This window comes from Perognathus longimembris, chromosome 28 (assembly GCF_023159225.1).
Source record: "Perognathus longimembris pacificus isolate PPM17 chromosome 28, ASM2315922v1, whole genome shotgun sequence".
In the NCBI taxonomy this organism is placed as follows: domain Eukaryota; kingdom Metazoa; phylum Chordata; class Mammalia; order Rodentia; family Heteromyidae; genus Perognathus; species Perognathus longimembris.
Window position 1 is genome coordinate 17,196,860 of NC_063188.1, and position 19,867 is coordinate 17,216,726.

The following is a 19,867-nucleotide window of genomic DNA, read 5'->3' on the forward strand; positions in this document are numbered from 1 at the left end:
CCCCCCGCCAATGCAACAGAAATTCATCATCCCATAGGCCATAAATACTATCATGGGAAAATCAAAGTTTTTTCCATAGTCCTTGATCCCTGGGAGCCCACACTAGCTGAGTACCTCTCCCATCATCATTTCTATTCCTGTGTGGGCTCCTTGGCTCACCTTTCAATATAGTCATACCTCAAGCATCTCATTGGTCTCATGGTCCAGTTCTTGGAGAGGAATTTTAAATCCAGAGCTTGCTTTACTCCTAAGCCCCTGGCTCATTTTCTAGTAATTCACTGGCCATTTCTTCTTAAAAATCTGTCTGTCTTCATGGATTTAAAAAAAAAGTCCCACACTCACAAAAAGATAAACAGACCATCATGACTTGCTTCTTTCTGTTAATAATGGCACCATTTTCCAAGCTTAAAATTTCAGAGCTACTAATGATTACCTTCACTTGACTCTGACCCGCTCCCCCGTCTTCTGAAGACCAGCGAGGTCCCAATGCCTTTAAAATTAGGCCTATGTTCCATATGCAAAAAGCCCACTGCCTAGCTAGCTCATTGTACCCAGAGCTCTCCACTCTGCGGACACACCAGTGCGATCTGCCCCTTCACTTCCCCTCTGTCAGAGCAGCTGCCAAAAAGCCTTCAGCAACTCCTCTTGGCCTACAGGAAAGGGTGGTGACCACAACCCCCAATCCTGTGTAGAGGCCAAGCATTAACTCTTTAGTCGCTCAATCATGAAGTAGTCCAGCGGTCCTGCAGGAAGGATGGCTCCAGGTAGCAATTCCAGAAGGAATCATTCCTCATCATCACACAAAACTCCAAGTCCTTGATCCTTCTGCATTGGGTCCTAGCTGTCATCTCCAGCTCACTCGTACTGTGCTCTATAATGCACGGTGTACTGCTCCAAACAGATGGATTTGCTGGTCTTTGACTTTGCCCGTGTTGAAAATTTTCCACCTGTACTTTTTCCTTCCTGGCATCTCCTCAACCAAAATGCTCTTTGTAGCCTCCTAATACCAATGAAACGTTGTGCTTGCATTTCAAAACTCAGTTCAGGGAAGCTGCCTCCCACACAAGCCTCTCCTTGAGTTCTTAAATTTTTGTTGGTTGTGGAGCTTGAACTCAGGGCCTGGGCTCTATCCCTTCACTTATAGCTAGTACTCTAGCACTTTGAGTTACACCCCAATTTCCGGTTTTCTAGTGGTTAATTGGAGATAAGAGTCTCATGGACTTTTCCTGATGAGGCTGGCTTTAAACTGCAATCCTCAGAGCTCAGCCTCCTGAGTAGCTAGGATTACAGGCTTGAGCCACCAGTGCCCAACTTGAGTTCTTTATTTTATTTATTTATTTTGGCCAGTCCTGGGCCTTGGACTCAGGGCCTGAGCACTGTCCCTGGCTTCTTCCCGCTCAAGGCTAGCACTCTACCACCTGAGCCACAGCACCCCTTCTGGTCGTTCTCCATATATGTGGTGCTGGGGAATTGAATTCAGGGCTTCATGTATATGAGGCAAGCACTCTACCACTAGGCCATATTCCCAGCCCTTGAGTTCTTTATTTTAAACTCATTGCAGTTGCTACTCTATGGACATGAAAGGCCTGTGAGATATTTATTATAGTTATAAGGTTACTTATATATTCAGTGGCCTGTGCTGATTTAATCAGTGTGTTACCTTCCGAGGGACAGTGGGGACCGCCCCCAACAGAGCAGGTCACACTGCCAATCGGAGCATTCAGGAGTGGCTCTGATAAAGCTGGTGGGAGATGGGAACCCAACATTGACATAGGTGATCTCTGACTTGCCCTTTGCACAGACACAGCACACTAGGTGCTCCACTGTCTAGGGCCTGTCCTCTCTTTACTCAGTGCCCTCATGGTACCCCCTACATCAACTCCCATCTTAGCACCCAAGGTTTGTTACCACTTTGAACATCCTCTGCTCCTAAAGAAATTTCCCTGCCCAGTTCCTACTCACAGTATTAAACTAGCTAACCTGATAAAGTTACCTGTGCTGATATTATGGGAGCGGGAAGGAGGGGAACATTAAGAGGTAGGTTTAGTTTTTACCAGACACACATAGCAACAACACCCCTGCCTTTGCAATGGTTTAAAACAGTCAGCATGAAGCATAAATTCTCTCCTAGCAGCTGATGTGTCACTCTCTTCTCTGGGCTCCCGCAGCACTTTGTATTTATTTGCTATGTTAGCAGGCACACATTGTAGCTGCTTAACTGTTTTCCTGTATGTTTCTCCTTCAATAGACTGTGAGCTCCTCAAGGACAGGAAGTGTGTGTTAGTCACTGATGTAGTCACGCTTAGCACAGTGCCTGGCACACAGTAGGTACTCCATAAATGTTTATTGAAAGGAAGAATGAGTCCTGGTTCCAATTATGGGGACTTATAAGGACTTGCCCTATACAGGGGCAAGCATGAAGAGAGATTAAAGGCCAATCTGTACTGGAGAGCTAACAGCTTTTTGAGTCTTCATATAAGACTATGCAGCTACTCCTGGGCCACAGGGCCCACAAAGAGCTCAGGGCTGCTGCTTTATGCTCTGCTGTCACCAGAGGCCACTGGCTACTCTTGAATTCCTGCCCTTTGCCATTACCTCCTTCTAGTGCCTGCCTCACTGGTATCTCCTCATCTCTGAGTGCTACTGAAGTGGAAATGTCAACTTTGGTGGGCTGCAGAGGACAAGAAGTTTTTCTTGTGATCACAAACCTGATTCCCTCACATATTCGGAAAGAAGGAAGTTGCTTTTGGCTTCCAAGTGGCGGGGCCTGGGATGAGAATTCATTGCTTTCAGTTTCGGCCTTTGCCATGCGGGACGTGGAGGCCGATGTCCAGCAGGTGACGCTGTCGAGCCGGCAATGGCGGGCCGGCAACTAGGCGGAACCGGGGCGAGCCGCTAGGGCGGGGCCTACCGCCCCCAAAGGAGCTCGCCAGGGCGAGCCTCTGTGTCACGGATCCGGGATGTTTGCCCCACGCTTGCCAGCCCCCGACCGCTCCAAAGCTTCGAACATTCCTCTCGGCCCTGGCCCCGTCCGCTTTCAGGGGTGGTGGTGAATTTAGCAGTCCATGAAATGCCTTCATCCCATTGGCCAGTCACGCTTTGACCCCGCCCCTTGGACCCTCCTACTCCCCCTCCGTCTCCCTCCCCTCCCTCCCCCAGCCTGCAAGGGACCAGCAGGTGAGCGCGCCGCAGGCTAGGCCTTCAGCTCCGTCCACAGCCCACCCGTGAGCCACAAGAAACTAGCCTTGTGGACTAGGAACTAGTCTGGTCCACTCTTCACACTCTTTCATGAGCAGCCGTTTTTCAGTTCGAAACCGGCATGTTATCAAGGCACCTTAAGGTGCGCTTGCCAGCAGCCAGCTCGCAGTAAGGCTGCGCAGGCCATGGAGGGGAGGCATCCCTGGGACACTGCAGTCAGCCCCGATCGCTGTGGAAGCCCGGCTCTGGGGAAACGCACCCGGATGCTCCATCCAGTAGGCTCAAGGACTTCAGGTCTCTCCTCAGCAGATGGAGGAAGCCTTTGGCAGACTCCACCCTTCCCACCTTCCAAAAGCACACACCCAAGCCCCAACAAATGTCCACTCCCCGTTACCAATTTACTGCTCAATCCACCCCTCCGCTACCACACATCGTACAGGCATCCAGACACAGGCTCACTCCAGGAATACTGACACGGGTAGGACTTCTTTCAGCCCTGGACTATACTGTGGATTGATGACTGATACAGAGGAACAAAGTACAGTTCAATGGCCTTATTTCATTGACAGTGTGATGGTCACCTAGCAGCAGGTTGCTAAATTGGCAATGACCAATGAAAGCTCTAGCAGATTAGGTGCTCAACCATGGTGGGTTAACACAGTGGCACTGCTGGTTCTTTCTTACACCACACTGGAAATTTTAGGACACCATTGATAGGTCACTAATAAGAGCTCACAGGCAGGAAAGGAATGTAGACCTAGGATCAGTCCTTACCTCCTGAATCCTTCCACTCCAGCAGAAAGGCGATGGGACACTACGTAAGATGAGAGTAAAGGAACCCAGAAGCATAAAAATAAGAAACTTCTGTTTAGTTCTGCTTTCAGCTCTCCTCCTTTCTTGGTCTTCTCAGCTAGTCCCCAAATCATACATTCCCTGTCCACTCTAATACCTACTTTTATACTTCATTATTAAGCATCATCTCTCCCAGTCCCCCACCCCAAGCCACCCCAAAGCCCTTCTCCATCTCTTTGAGCTCTCATGGCATTCTAGATCTAGGTGAATCTCTAGGATTACCACATGCCTTTTTGTGATCTGACATCCAAATAGGACCCACTGATGTCAGAACTACTATGGAGTGGCTTATGATGACCTTGGCATCAGAGTGCACAGGAGAAGGCCAATGATGACAAATAACCTTGGGGTTCAAATGCACTATATCCTTATATCTGGAGAGATTGATGCAATTTGGAGCAAGCTTCTGAAGCTAAAGCAAAGCTAAAGTTGGATCCCAACAGAGACCAGGTCACAGTTCATTCCTAAGATGGCTGGATTCCTGTCAGCCAGAAAAACAGATCTCCTGCATATAAACCTAAAGGGTATGGAGGTACACTACTATAATTTCAGCACTTGGAAAGCTCAAGCAGAAGGACCAAGAGTTCTCAAACTCAAAAATCAGCACTAGATCAGCCTGAACTTCACAGAAAGATCCAGTCTTTAAAAAAAAAAAAAAAAAAGGTGGGGGCGGGGATGGGAGAGGTGGGAATGAGAGAGGTGGGAAAGTGGCTTAGTGGTAGAGTGCTCTCCTAGCATGCATGAAGCCCTGGGCTCGATCCCTCAGCACCACATACACAGAAAAAAGCCACAAGTGGGTGCTGTGGCTCAAGTGGCAGAGTGCTAGCCCTGAGCAAAACGAAGCCAGGGACAGTGCTCAGACCCTGAGTCCAAACCCTGTGATTGGCAAATGGGGGGTGGGGGTGGGGTTATGCTTTAGTCCCAGCCTTTGGAAATCCCTTTTCCCTCAGAGAGTAAGGGATACATTCTGGAGCCTGTAATCAGAATCACCACGAGAGGAAAGTCTAGAATCTAGGCTGAATGTCTTGACTGCAGAGAGGCTGGGTCCTGAAAGGCTGAACTGTGAAAGACCAGCACTGTGCACGTGGGCAGGGAAAGCACTGGCACAATAGCCAGGGTGAGGGCAGGGCTGAGATCCCACAGCACAACCGAGTGGGTGGTCCAGGGCAGGCAGATGAGTTCTTTAGGATCTTTCCTCACTGTCACCACATAGGGCTCCTCCCCTACTCTTGCTACTTCTATAACAAACAGGGAATTCTAGTACATACCTTCACACCCAAGCGACCTAAGTCACACATTCAATTTTCCCTAGCCACCCAGCCCTTGGGACTTCTGACTTTCCTTGACTTTCCAGATCATGACCCAGTGACCCAAATGTTTATGAGTCACACCACTATGCCTTCGCCCACTGCACCCTTAGGGACCATAACAAGCAAAAATGAGAGTCCCTTGTTTACCACATCCAGATGCCCATGTTCTTAACCCTCAAAAAGCCACGAAGATGTTAAGCCATGAGGAGAGACCAGAGACAAAGGCCCTGACACAGGTTTTTCAGTATGCAAGTGTTTTTTTTTTTTTTGACTCCACAGCCAGTTGCTTAATGAAACATAAAGGGCAGCCAGAATACACACCCAAATGCAAAAAAGTAAAGGCAAACATAAACCACACAATATCATGAACCCCAAAAAACTAAAAAAATTGAAATCCAACCCCCCTCAACTTTATATATACACATATATAATTCATACATATGCATATATATAAGTTGTTTTCGTTAAAAAGGGAGAACAAGTGTTCAAAATCAACTGGGCAGGATGATGGGGCTGGGGGGTTGTCCTACAGAAGGGGGCACGAAAATTCCCCCTGGAACAAAGAACACAATACAAAGAAAATAACCATCATTGCTCCTGAATAGGTCAGGAACTTCTAGAGAACAGATTGTCCCATCCTCAAACTGGCTTTTTTTTTCCTTTTTTGTCTTTTTTTTTCAATTTTCTTCTTTTGTTGTTGTTGTTTAGCACCTGTACAATAAAAATGTACCATCTCCAACCAGAGCCAGCCACAGTGAGGCCCTCTTGCCTTTGGATGGTACACACTCTCTACAAGGATTGTTCGGAAAAATAGCAATCGGTAGAAAAATAAGAACAAGAGTGGGAAAGACAACAGCACAGAGGGAGCAGGGACGTCCTCCTTCTCCTCCCTCCCTTCCTCTGTCCAGAGCAGATGCAGCACTGGAGAACTAGAGACCCACAGGGAGGCTTGGGGGGCACACACTGCCCTAGGGCTCCAGCAGTGGCACCCAGGCTGGAGACTGGTATCCTGCCATCACCTAGCAAACAGGTGGTACGTGATCACACATTGGACAGTCAATCTCAGAGCCCTGAACACATCCCAGAGGAGAATGGGGGGGGCAGAGAGAAAGGAGGGAGAGAAATAGGGGTGCTGTGAGTCTGGGAAAGGGGAAAGATGGGGATGAGGGCTGGGAGGGGAGCGGCTCAGTGTCTGGAGACTGGGGTATCAGGGTTAGGGTGCTGCAAAGCCAAAGATGCAAGACTAAACCCACATTGTGTGCTCTGAGGGGAGCAGGGAAGAAAGCAAGGGAGGCACCTTCACCCTTCAGTCCTATTCTCAAAAACTCCCCTTATCTTAAGAGTAATTCAGATACCCCTCACCCCACAATTGTCTCCCTAGTAAACAGGAATCTCAAGATGGCAGGGCTGTTGCAAAGGGGAGGAAGAAGGAAACCTGGCAGGGGGAGGGGGGAGCACCAAAGCCTCAGGATTTACCCCCAGCCCCCCAGCTCTGTGTCAGCAGCAGCCAGCTTGTTTAATTAATGTTCCTTCCCCTTCCCCAGTGGTGGGAAAACCAAAGTGGAAATAACTGTCAGAGGGAAGAAGCAGCCCAAAGCTTATCCAGGAAGAAAAGGAAAGGAGGTAAAGAAAGTCCCTCAATACAACAAGTTGTCTCAAATTGTCACAGTGATACAGACTTCTCAGAAACCAATGAAACAATACAAATTAAATACTAATAAAATAAATACTATGGAAGACAGAAGAGCTCAGGGGAATGGAGGGAGGGTGCTTAGAGATTTGGGCTTTTCTCATTTCTCCTCAGGACAGGCTGTGGCCACCAGGCCCGCCATTGGTCTTGGTCATGCGCAGAGGGACCAGTCCAAGGGGTCCCGGCACCACCTGTCACCACCCCTGGATCTCTTGTCTTCAGATGTGGAGTTCAACTTTCCACTCCCATCACCAACCACAACCACAATGACGATGACAGGGAGATGAGAACTAACTGTAAGCCAAAACAAAACAAAACAAACCAACCAAACCAAAACAAACCAAACAAAAAAAAATCCAGTCACTAATGCTGGCATTGATAAGGCGGCTTCTTGTTGGTCCGTATTATTGCCTCATTCTGCAGTCTGGTGCTTGGTGGAGGAAGACATGGGAGGTGGGGGACGGGTAAACCCAGGAGGAGAAAGAAGACCAGGGGGTGAAGCAGTTTCCCCCGTCAACTGTTCCAAGACTGGAATTCCACCTCAGACCCTAGGAGCCGCAGCAACTCAGGCTCATAGCGCACCAGCTCCACAGTCTCAGAGGAGCCTGGGGGAGACCGATCCTCTAGGCCTCCAGGCCTCTCGGCAGGGGTCAGCAGCTGACTGGAGGCCACCTGCCTGTGGAACTCAGCCTTGGGCAGGGTGGTGATTTCCAAGTGCGGGAACCGGGCCTGAAAGATCCTCGAGGAAAGCTTCAGCCTCTTCAGGACATCCGTGAAAAGAAACCAGTTGCAGGGCCTGCAAAGGTAAGTACACAAATTAAGGAAGCACACCTATAAGCCTGGCTGCTCAAGAGGCGGAGATCTGAGGATTGTGGTTCAAAGCCAGCCTGGGCAGGAAAGGCTATGAGACTCTTATGTCCCATGAATTGCTAAAAAGCCAGAAGTGGAGCTGTGGCTCAAGTGGTAGAGCACTAGCCTTGAATACAAACTGCTCAGGGACAGTACCCAGGCCTGGCCCTCAGTTCAAGTCCCAGCATCAGCAAAACAACAACAACAAAAAGAAACTAAGGAAACAAGGATGGGAGGTGGGGCTGGGGAGGGGAAACGGAAGCACTAGAAGCTAGCTCTCCCTTCTCTCACTGAAACTCACTGCCCCTAAATCCACAAGGTCTTGAGGCAAGTCCCCTGCAATGCCTGGCCCAGCGTCTAGCTGAACTTCAGTGGATATTTGCCAATTCTTCTATTTAAAAAAAAAAGCAGGTGAGAAATTGCCATTCCAGAACTGAAACCCTTAGCAGACTTTACCAGGGCTTAACCGGGGCCCTTGTGGCCTTGGGCTGTATCATCTCCCTAGCTCTCTACCCCTACCCATCTGTTTTCCCTTTCCTGTTCACACTGCTGCTTCCCCTGCCTCCTTGTTCTCCTAGATCTTCCCCAGCAGAGGGGGAGCCATGGAGAAAGGCCTAACTGCGGGTAATCCAAAAGGCATTTCTCCTTGGCTCTGGAATGTATTAGCACCGTTGTTTCTGCAGGCCCAGGGCTCACATTACAGCCAGGCTGCCCTTGCTGAGCACACCCGACTGGGCGGCAGCCTGGGGACAGCTGGGCGGGGTGCTGGCCAAACACTTCCACTGACTAAACAGGAAGAAACACTGCATCCTCGTGTTAGTGGTTTACAGGGCTCTCTCTCCCTCCTGCCATTCTACTGTCCCGGTTCCAGCTGTGGCCACTTCTGACCTAGAATACACTGCCGGCCCCTAACTGGCTTCCCTTTGCCAACACTCACTCTTCTGCACCCCAACTCATCTTTGTTGGATTCTCTGTTACAAGTAGTTTTCCAACAAGAAAATCTGACCCTCTAGTCCCTCACTGAACAGTTTTCAATCCATCTCCAGTACCTCTAGGAAGTAACCCCCCATTTTTTTTCTTGAAAAGGTATCACTATGTAGCTCAGGCCAGACTGGAACTCTGATCTTCCCGCCTCAGTCTTTCAAGTACTAAAAGAATATGCGTGCACCACCACACCCAGCTATAATTCCTTAGCACAATATTAAGCAAGATCTTCCCCAAATGACCCTATTTGACCTCTTTACTCCAATCTGTAACCCATTCCTCATGTGCAACTAATGTACCAATTAAAAATCATTTAAGCCAGGAATCCTAGGCATCACACCTGTAATCCTAGCTACTCAGGAAGCTGAGATCTGAGAACTGCCGTGCAAAGCCAGCCCGGGCAGGAAAGTCCCCAAGACTCTCGTCTCCAACAAACCACCAGAAAACCGGAAGTGGAGCGGTGGCTCAAAGTGGCAGAGCACTAGCCTTGAGCAAAAGAGTTCATGTCCCATGACCAAGAACAAAATAATCATTTAAAAATAGAACTGGGTAATGGGAGGCACCAAAATGGAGGGACAAAGGGTGAATAAATGCAGCAGTGGTACCCACTGGATACTATGTCGAAAATGAACTATACAACTTGTGAGTGGGGATAGGAGGGAAAAATTGGTAGAGAGTGAGGGAAGGGGTGACATTGTCCAAAAAGACATGTACAGTATTCATTACCTGACATGTAACTGTAACCCCTTACTTTATAATAAAACAAAACAAAAAACTGGAAGTGTGCCTCAAGAGCACCCACCTTGAATGACAACGTCAAGCAAGAGGCAAAGTTCTGAGTTCAAGCCCCAATACCAGCAATAAAACAGAAACAAAACAAAATTAAATAACCACATCTACCCAGGCTGAGGATGTAGCTTGCAGGTAGAGAGCTTGCCTAGTTTGAGGCCCTGGGTTCAACTTCCAGCCACATGCAAAAAAAGAAAAGAAGAAAAGAATACCAACAAAACAAAACCAGCATTTGCTAAACATAATGACAGAATGTCTAGCCAGATCCAGGCCCACAATCTCCATGTTGTAAAACATTTCTTCTACAAAATGGCAAACTGTCAAGTCACACATTAGGAATGGAATGTTTTAGATAACATAAAGGGGCAACAGGCACCATATTCTTGTACTACCACTTCTTAAAAATGGGGCAAACTCTTCAGAATATATCTGTTGGTAACTAGAATCCAGTCTTGTTTTGATGATTCAGAAAGTGCTGAAACCCATAGGATCTCAGTCACCACTCCCAGGATTTTCTTTTCTTTTCTGGTCCTGGGCTTGAACTCTGGGCCTGGGCACTGTCCCTGAACAACTTCTGGTCAAACCCAACACTCTACCACTTTATAGTCACAGCACCATTTCCAGCTTTTTGGTTTTTTTTTTAGTATTTTACTGGAGATGAGTCTCATGAACTTTCCTGCCTGGGCTGGCTTTGAATCGTGATCCTCAGATCTTAGCCTCTGGGTAGCTAGAATTATAGGCATGAGCCACAAGCACCCAGATATTTGCTCTTTTTTTTTTTTTTGAGCAGAGTCTCACTATGTAGCTCAGGCTGGCCTCCAACTCTCAGCCTCCATAGAGCTTGGATTACAGGTATGCAACACCCACTACTTTTTTTTTTTTGCCAGTCCTGGGGCTTGAACTAAGGGCCTATGCACTGTCCTTGAGTTTCTTTTGCTCAAAACCAACAACACTCTACCACTTGAGCCACAGCACCATTTCCAGATTTTTCTGCTTTAAGTGGAAATGAGGAATTGAACCTGGGGCTTCACGCATGCTAGGCAAGCACTGTACCACTAAGCCACATTCCCAGCCCACCCACTACTTCTTAAAGACCCCAAACATTCACACTGTGCTGCAGCTGTGGAAAAGGGTAGTTTCAGAACAAGTGTTGGAGGATGCGATGTCACATGAGGAAGCCAGTCCTGACAGGACCCAGTTCTTAGCTGATAATGTGCTTGGTCGCCCAGGGTCTTGTCTGCAGCTGAGGCAGACTGCCCGGTCCTTTTACTGCCTGTGGCCCAAGATCTTGTTTCAGAGTAGGAGGTACTGAATACTTTGGAGGAATTAATTAAGCGTGCAATACTATATCCAAAAGACCTGGCCCCACCCTCAGGGATCAGCTTCTGCCCAGAAGAATAAGGACCAAAACCCCTTGAAACTTGAGCCCAACTGATGTCATCATATAGGCTTTTAAAAATTCTTATCAGGCTGAGGGGAGGGATGCAAAAAACAGGGGTCTAGAGATTAGTGTCATATGGAGGGGCTCACCTGGCACATCCCAGTCCATCACTCCCCATACTGTACAATCATGCTAATTTGCTGGGGGGGGGGGTTAAAAAAATAGGTGTGTGCTAGTCCTAAGGCTTGAATTCAGGGTTTGGTTCCCATCTCTGGGCTTTATGTCCCCCAAGGCTAGCATTTTACTACTTGAGCTACAGTTCCACTTCTGGCTTTTTGGTGATTAGGGATAAGGCTCACAGACTTTCCTGCCTGGGCTGGCTTTGAACCATGGTCATCAGATCTCAGGCTCCTGAGTAGCTAGGATTACAGGTGTGAGTCACCACCGGGGCCCAGCTTAGTTTGCCGTTTTTAAAAACAGGATCTATATTTCAAAAATAGATACCAAGGAAAAATTACTCTTAACCTTGCCTGTAATGGTACTTAGATATTTCCTAATGATGGAGACTAAGAAGAAAAGGCAAGTGGCCCTGCCCTTTCATTCTCCCACCCAGTACTTTCCCATGCTGATACACAGGGAAATGTAACAAAAACTGCAACATTACAGGCTGTCAAACTCCCTTCTGAGTCATAAAAGACTATGTTGGGCTCAGTTGAAGACTGTCAACCATACTCTGTTCTCCAAAAAATGGGTGCTCCCCATTATCATCTGCACAGTTATCTGAGCTAGTGGGCCGATCACCTGGCTAACATTAAGCCTATGAGAAATGGGTCTGTGAATTGCTTAAGGACCCTAGTGGCTCTACAGCTATGGCAACCATATGTCCTGTTTCTTTTTTTCCAAGAATCTCACTTGCAAATATTCTGTCTGGCTCTCTCCAGAAACCACAAAAATGTTCCAGAGATTCTAATAGTTCATCCGTTGAAGCATCTCCCAGATTATCTCTTCTACACAGTTAACAGTACACAAAACCTTCAGAGGGTAAACCTAGATTTGGGGCTTAGGAAACGCATACAATGGATAGATACAGTACAGACCTACAAGTCTACATATGTCTAGTTTGAGTGTAAGTTACGCTCCATCTGCGACAAGATCAAAGTAGCTTTGTCATGTGCTATTGTTCCTGTGTGCTAGCACTCATTTACTTGGTCCCTCTGCTGGCGAGCTCCACCTTGCCTGGGAGGCTGTCCAGGAGTTGCCAGGATCCTGACAGTGTTCCCTGTAGATCTTGCACACACTTACCCTCGGGACACTGACACTTGAAGGTTGTAACAAGGGAGAAGAGGCTTGTCTGAAAGTTCAAACATGAAATCATCCTCTTCCACATCTTCTCCTTGCTCAGAGCTCCCAGGAGGATTTTGCAGGAGGTCACAGGCAAACCCATCTTTTTTCTCTAGAAGATAGGTACACACGGGATCAGGACATAAATACATGCACAAATCTAGGGAACACAAATGTTCTAAAACCAGATAATGGATCTTTTAGGGAATTGCTTAAGAGAAAAATGAGCAGGCCATAGGTCTCTAGGTAGGATCAAGACTGGCTGATCCCAGTTTTTGATCACACCTTTGGAAGGGCACAAGAAAGTATTTTGTGGCCAGAGATTCACTATATTTATTCCCTTACCATCCAATTAGAAAAAGTACAGTGATGCAAAGCATAAACTGTTCACCAGCTGGAAATAGAGACCAGAAAACACTATCAGTAGCCAAAGGCAAGGGAAAACACCCACCCTTATCTGGCTACAGCTTTCTAAAGGTGCCTCACTACCCGAGCCTGAATTCTGGAGACTCAGACTGTAAATTCATTTCTCCTGGCCCGTACTTGGGTGTGGCCTGTTAAATTTCTAACTTAGATTAGAGATTCTTAAGTCCTTTAATCTTTGGCCTTTGACCTAATGGTCAACTACCAGTGAGCAAGGTATGCTGACCTCCCAAGAGAGAAAAAAAAAGTTTGGGCCAGAGGACTAAGGGCTCAGGAGACAGGAGCTATCTCAGAAATTAGGTGTACATCTTGGGAGAAGGGGAGGGAGGGAATGAAAGTTGTTACATGATGAGGTGAGTTCTTAAATGCTCATAGCTGGAGGGGTTATGAGAAAGCAAGGGAGAAGAAAAAGATTTTAGGAGAGAGAGTTTATGACGTACCCAAGATGAGGAGTTGTGGAGGGATGGGGAGGGATGACTTTGTCTTAATCAGTGTATTATCGCCTCCTGATTCAGGTGAGTGCTGTCTGAATCTCAGGGAAGGTTAGGGCTCTGGATGAAAGGGCCTGTAAGCTACTGACAAAGGAGAATGGCTACCTCCACAGGGTTACAGTATCTTTGAGAAGAAATCAGTGAGACCCAAACCAATACCTGCCCCACGCCCAAATCCCTGAGTAGGAGTCTTCCCACTTAGAGCTTACCCAGGACAGAACTGCTGTAAAAATCCCACGACACACCAGGGTCACCCTCAGCTCGGCCCTGAAGATCCGACAGGTGATCTGACAAAAGAAGAGAAGGTGGTAATCCAAGGCAGGTAATCGGCTGGAGAAGGAATGTCAAGGAACGCCAATACATATGCGGCTGAGGGAATGGGAGGAAAGAAGAAAAGGCAGTCCGCTGAGTCAGAATGATCAGAAAGAGATCTGCTTCCGCCTCCCAGTCAAGCAATTGCAAACCAGAAGCAAGGAGCCTAATATAGCCAACTGACTACCCGGAATCTGCAAGGTCCACCCCAGGGAGGGCTCCATGCAGATGCCCCCCACCTGTTTAAGTCTGCGCCCAGTACCTGAGTTACCTGGGAAACTGGCACAGCTAGAGGCAGTTACCTCCTACTTCTCTGAGGTCACATCCAATCCACCTGGCCAGATCTCCCACCTTTCCCTATGTAATCTGATTCGAGTCCTTGCTCTCTTTCCTTTTCTATCTTGCTTTCTTTTGCTCTTCTTCCTTCCCCTCTGTCTCCCCACACCTCCATCTTGTGTGGGCTGGCAGTCTGCTCTCCCCCCAATAAACTCCTTTCTGCCTGAACCATGTGGCGGGGTTTCTTTCCTTTCCAGCAAACCTTACATCTGGTGCTGTGACTTGAATGGGGACAGAGTCACGAGTCGCTGGATCCCCTCCTCCCTCTTCTCTTCTGAGGATTAATCCACCTCCTTGACCTCCCCTCCTCAGACCCAACTGCTGAAAACCAGAGGAAACGCACTTTGGACTCCTCGCCTTTACCATGGCTGGCTACGCATCCACCACACCATCTCCTCTGTATGTCTGGTGAGTGACTCCCGTCTACAGGTCCTCTATTTGTCTGAGCATGCCAGAGGGACCCTTTAGGACTTTTTGGCCAGTTTGGTCTCATTTCAGGGATGCCTGCATCAAGAATTTTGACTCTTAAGTCCTTGCAGACCTCCCCCCCCCCCCGATCTATGTCCTTGTGGACCCCCATCTACGTCCTTATGGACTCCTATGTCCTCAACCAGAATACTCTATAAAGTCAGAACACCTCATAGGCTAGAAAATCAGTCTCAATGGCCCAAGCTTTTGGCTTGTGCCCCCAAGAGTGCGACGCAGGCTGGGTTCAAGGGACCCCCTCTAGGTTCTCTCTCAGAGGCTAGCCATTTTGGGTTTGATCTCCTCCACAAACCAAAGGAAAAAGTGGACAGTTTTATCAGAGAAATAACGCTGACAAGTATACGTGGTCAATGTCTAATCAGTTACAGCCCTGCCTCATGAGACTTCTTCCAGGACTGGCATCTACCACCAAGGGTCAGCTGCTGCTTGCTTTCTCCCGGAGGGGCCACATCTCTGCCTTTTACCCCTAAATGTCGATGCCCCCTGCCAGCAGGAAGTAGCCAGAGAGAGTTGGCACCCTTTTTCATAATTATTAAAAGGCCAGAATGTAAGGTCCACCCCCGGGAGGGCTCATGCAGGTGCCCCCCCACCTGTTTGTCTGCGCCCCAGTACCTGTTACCTAGGTAACTGGTACACCTGAGGGCAGTTACGTCTTGGTTCTCTGAGGTCACATCCAATCCACCTGGCCAGATCTCCCACCTCTCCCTATGTAATCTGATTCAAGTCCTTGCTCTCTTTCCTTTTCTATTTTGCTTTCTTTTTCTCTTCTTCCTTCCCCTCTGTCTCCTCACACCTCCATTTTGTACATGCAGGCCAGCAGTTTGCTCTCCCCCCAATAAACTCCTTTCTGCCTGAACCATGTGGTGGATGTCCTTTCCTTTCTGGAGAACCTTACAGACTCTTGAACTAGAATTTAATAAAAGAAAAAGATTCTTAGTTAGCCACTGGTGGCTCATGCCTGTAATTCTAGCTACTCAGAAGAGGATGAGATCTAAGGTTCATGGTTCAATACCAGCCAAGGCAAGAAAGTCTGTGAGGCTCTTATCTCCAATTAACTACCACCCCCCCCCCAAAAAAAAAGCCAGAAGGGGCACTGTAGCTCAAGTGGTAGAGCTCAGGAAAAGCACCCAGGCCCAGAGTTCAAGCCCTACTACTGACGAAAAACAAACAAAACCACAGGATATGTCAATGCAATGGAATATTATTCAACCATAAAAAGAGATGAAATATTGGAACATGCTAGAACAGAGATGCTTAAATGAAAGTCACAAATGGAACACTGAAATGTCAGGACATGGATGAGCCTTGAAAACACCATGTGAAGGAAGACAGTTACAGAGCCCACATTTATGAGTCTTATTTCTATGAAATGTCCCAATAGGCAAATCTGTAGAGATAGCAAACAGATGGCTTTGAGGGGCTGGGGAAAAGAAAAGAGCATTCACTGCTAATAGGGGTGGAGCTTCCCTTTGGAATAATAGAAAACTTGTGACGCCAGGTGGTGCTAACAATCTAACAACAATGCGAAGGTTTATCTAACTGTATAAAGTGGCTAACATGACACATTTTATCTTCCATGTATTTTACCACAAGGAAACAACTTTTTTGTGCTTGTTGGGCTTGAACTCAGGGCCAGGAAACATTGAGCTTTTGTACTCAAGGCTAACACTATATTACTTGAGCCACAACTCCACTTCAACTTTTTCTGAGTAGTTTATTGGAGATAAGGTAGGAACTTCCCTGCCTGGGCAGGCTTCAAACTATGATCCTCAGATCTCAGCCTCCTGAGTAGCTAGGATTACAGGCCTGACTCATCAGCTCCTGGCTAAAACAACTTTAAAAAAGCTACCTTTGGTGTTTTTGATCTAAACAAAGACTATAGATCATTTTTGTTTTGTTTTTGTTGCCAGTCCTGGGGTGTGGACTCGGCCTGAGCACTGTCCCTGGCTTCTTTTTGCTCAAGTCTAGCATTCTACCTCTTGAGCCACAGCACCACTTCCGGCTTTTTTTTTCTATATATGTGATGCTGAGGAATCGAACCCACGGCTTCATGTATACCAGGTGAGCACTTTCCCACTAGGCCATATTCTCAGCCCCTTATAGGTCACTCTTTCTTTTTTTGTGCCAGTCCTGGGGCTTGAACTTGGGCTCTGGGCACTGTTCCCGGGCTTCTTTTTGCTCACTAGTGCTTTTAACACTTCTGGCTTTTTGTTTTGGTAGTTCATTGGAGACAAGAGTCTCACAGACTTTCCTGCCTGGGCTAGCTTTGAGCTGTGATCCTTAGATCTCAGCCTGCTGAGTAGCTAGGATTTCAGGCATAAATCGCTGGCACCCAGATCACTTAACCTTTTTGTTTGCTCACTAGGCCTCAGTCCCAGCTGGACAACAAGCAGTCCCACCAGCTTCCAGGACAATTGCCCAGTGCCATCTGGGGGCACACATGGTCCAGTCATTGCCAATATGTCATTTAGGACAACTGGCAAGCTAAGCCATGTGGTTGCCACCAACCCTCAAGTGACACCTGGGCAACAGGACAGGAGAGTCCAAAGGGCACAAGTGAGGTGAAGGAGCCACCTGTAAACGAAATCCCAGGAGGAAGTTGGCAGCCATTCTGAAAGAAGTGGAGCTTGTTTCTTTCAGTGGAAAGTACCACCACTACCACCAGCACCCAGTGTGCTCTCCTTAGGGGGTGTCCTAGCAGCAAGCACTGTCAGCTGTTGCAAGCTACTGAAACTACTCCTTTCAGCTGTCTAAAAGACAGACAGCTAGAAGCTTTCAAAGCAATGGCTGAGCAACCAGAATATGAAACCTTTAAGTCATACACAGAACTTTTGTGTGTTCCGTGAAACACCTGCTGGCTTCTGTGTCACTTGAGAGTTGGAAGCAGATTCTTCCCCAGGCAGCTATTTGGTAGTTGTGTCTGTTCTGAACCTAGCCCTGAGCTTGGTGCTATGGGACATAAAGGCTTGAGAAGGGGGGCTGGGAATATGGCCTAGTGGTAAAGTGCTCACCTCGTATACATGAAATCCTGGGTTTGATTCCTCAGCATCATGTATATAGAAAAAGCCAGAAGTGGCCCTGTGGCTCAAGTAGTAGAGTGCTAGCCTTGAGCAAAAAGAAGCCAGGGACAGTGCTCAGGCCCTGAGTTCAAGCCCCAGGACTGGCAGAAAAAAAAAGTTTTGAGAAAAGTTCTCCAGAGGCAGCAGTGGAACTCACTAGACACTATATTGAAAGGGGAGGGATGACATTGTCCAAAAAGAAATGTACTTTTTACCTGATTTATGTAACTAATCCCTCTGTACACCACCTTTAAAATAACAAAAACATTTTTTAAAGACAAGGGTCATGTCTATCTTGTTTACTATTGTACCTAAACTCAGTGACTGGCACATAACCAGAGCTTAAGAAATATATGGCAGAGGTGTGGGGGGGGGGACAGGAAAAAAGTAAAAAGGAGAGAATCACGAGCAGGTGAGATTATAAAGTGCTTGCTCAAGCAGCATGCTAAAACACATGCACTCAGATGCTGGCTGTCCCCTTGCTCCCACAAGAGGTCATACAAGGATTCCACCAGAGCTCACTGCATTCCTGGGCTCTTCTCTGGGAACTGCCTTCAGAACTGGCACATTCTACTAATTCTCTCCATTGCCTGCAAATCATTGTCATGTGTAGGTGCGTCTGCCTGTCTGAGACAGCCCCGAGTGAACTGACATGAGCAAAGACCCTAAGTGGGATCAGGCCCTTGAGTGGCATATGGGAGGTATCTGTTCTGGTACTCCTGCAGCTTCAATACATGCACGTCGGTTATTTCTATACAATCAAGATGAACCGTGAGCTGCCTTGTCCTTGGTGCTTCCTACCTCCATCCAACACAACATCTACTCCCTTACTATTTTGTGTGTGTGTGCAGGTACACCAGTCATGGGGCCTGAACTCAGGGCTTGGGTGCTGCCCCTGAGCTGCTGTGCTCAAGGTTAGCAGTCTACCACTTAAGGCATAGATCTAGTTTTTGGTGGTTAATTGGAGATAAGAATGACATGGACCTTATTGCTTGAGCTGGCTTTGAACTTCAATCCTCAAGATCTCAGACTCCTGAGTAGCTAGAATTAAAGTTGTGAGTCAACAGTGTCCAGCCAGTCCTTTACTCTTATCATTTCTGTGTAAAAGTACCCCCAGGCTCATCCATTCTACTCTTAGGTATGCACTTAAGAGGCATGACATGGGGCTGGGAATGTGGCTTCGTGGTAGAGTGCTTGCCTAGCCTGCATGAAGCCCTGGGTTCCATTCTTCAGTACCACGTATACAGAAAAAGCCAGAAGTGGCGCTGTGGCTCAAGTGGTAGAGTGCTAGCCTTGAGCAAAAAGAAGCTCAGGAACAGAGCCCAGGCCCTGAGTTCAAGCTCCAAAACTGGCAAAAAAAAAAAAAAAGAGGCATGACAATGGACAACCAAACACATACTTATACATATATACTTCTAGCTGCACTACTGACAATAGCCAGAAGATGGACACAGCCCAATGTCTATCAATAGATGAACAAATAAACAAGTGGGCTTTACAATGGAGTATTATTCAATCATAAAAGGCAAAGTACAGAAACATACTAATACATGGATGTGTCTTGAAATGGGTACACTATACATCAGAAGTCAGACATAAAGGCTCAAGATTGTAGGATTCTGTTTATATGAACTGTTTAGAAGAGGTGACTCCAGAGACACAGTGTACAGATTGGTTGATGTGAGGAATAGGAATGAAAGGAGAAAGGGGAGCAACCACATAATGAGTAGAGGATCTTATCTGGGGGTGATGATAATGTTCAGGAGCTAGGTAGAGATGCATATAGAGATGGTGGTTGCAATTTAGTGAATGCACTGTCACTAAAATGATTCACTTTTGGGGGTAGTACTGGAAGTTGAACTCAGGACCTCATTTTTAAGCTCTCCATCTTGTAAGCCATATGCATAGTCCCTGTTGCTTTTTTTTTTTTGCCAGTCCTGGAGCTTGGACTCAGCACTGTCCCTGGCTTCTTTTTTGCTCAAGGTTGGCACTCTACCTCTTGAGCCACAGTGCTAATTCTGGCCTTTTCTGTTTATGGGATGCTGAGGAATCGAACCCAGGGCCTCATGCATGCTAGGCGAGCACTCTACCACTAAGCCACATTCCCAGCCCCCCTGTTGCATTTTTAAAATAGTGTCTTGCATATATGCTCATGCCTGTCTTGGCCACAATCTGTCTATTTGCTCTCCCCACATAGCTGGAATGATAGGCTCATGTCATGCTATCCAGCTATTGAGATAGGGTCTCCAGTTCATGCCTGGGCTATTCTTCTGATCTGTACATCTCAAGTTAGCTAGGATTACAGGTATGAGCCACTGGTACCTGGTTTGGCTTTTACTTTTATAGCTTATGCTATAGCACTTGAG

The 19,867-nt window shown here is 47.3% G+C and overlaps 1 protein-coding gene across 5 annotated transcripts in view; it reads right to left on the reverse strand.

The window, feature by feature from the left end:
* Positions 1 to 6,993: 6,993 nt before the first annotated feature.
* The window catches only part of Bcorl1 (BCL6 corepressor like 1), a 74,544-nt gene continuing 61,670 nt past the window's right edge, over positions 6,994 to 19,867 (reverse strand). For all 5 annotated transcript variants that reach the window (XM_048336845.1, XM_048336843.1, XM_048336842.1 and 2 more), the window contains 3 exons: positions 13,518 to 13,595; positions 12,356 to 12,506; positions 6,994 to 7,846 (listed from right to left, as the gene is read on the reverse strand). In XM_048336845.1, coding sequence (XP_048192802.1) covers positions 7,564 to 7,846; positions 12,356 to 12,506; positions 13,518 to 13,595 — 512 coding nt within the window. In that variant the 3' untranslated portion in view covers positions 6,994 to 7,563. The remainder of the gene's footprint in view (positions 7,847 to 12,355; positions 12,507 to 13,517; positions 13,596 to 19,867) is intronic.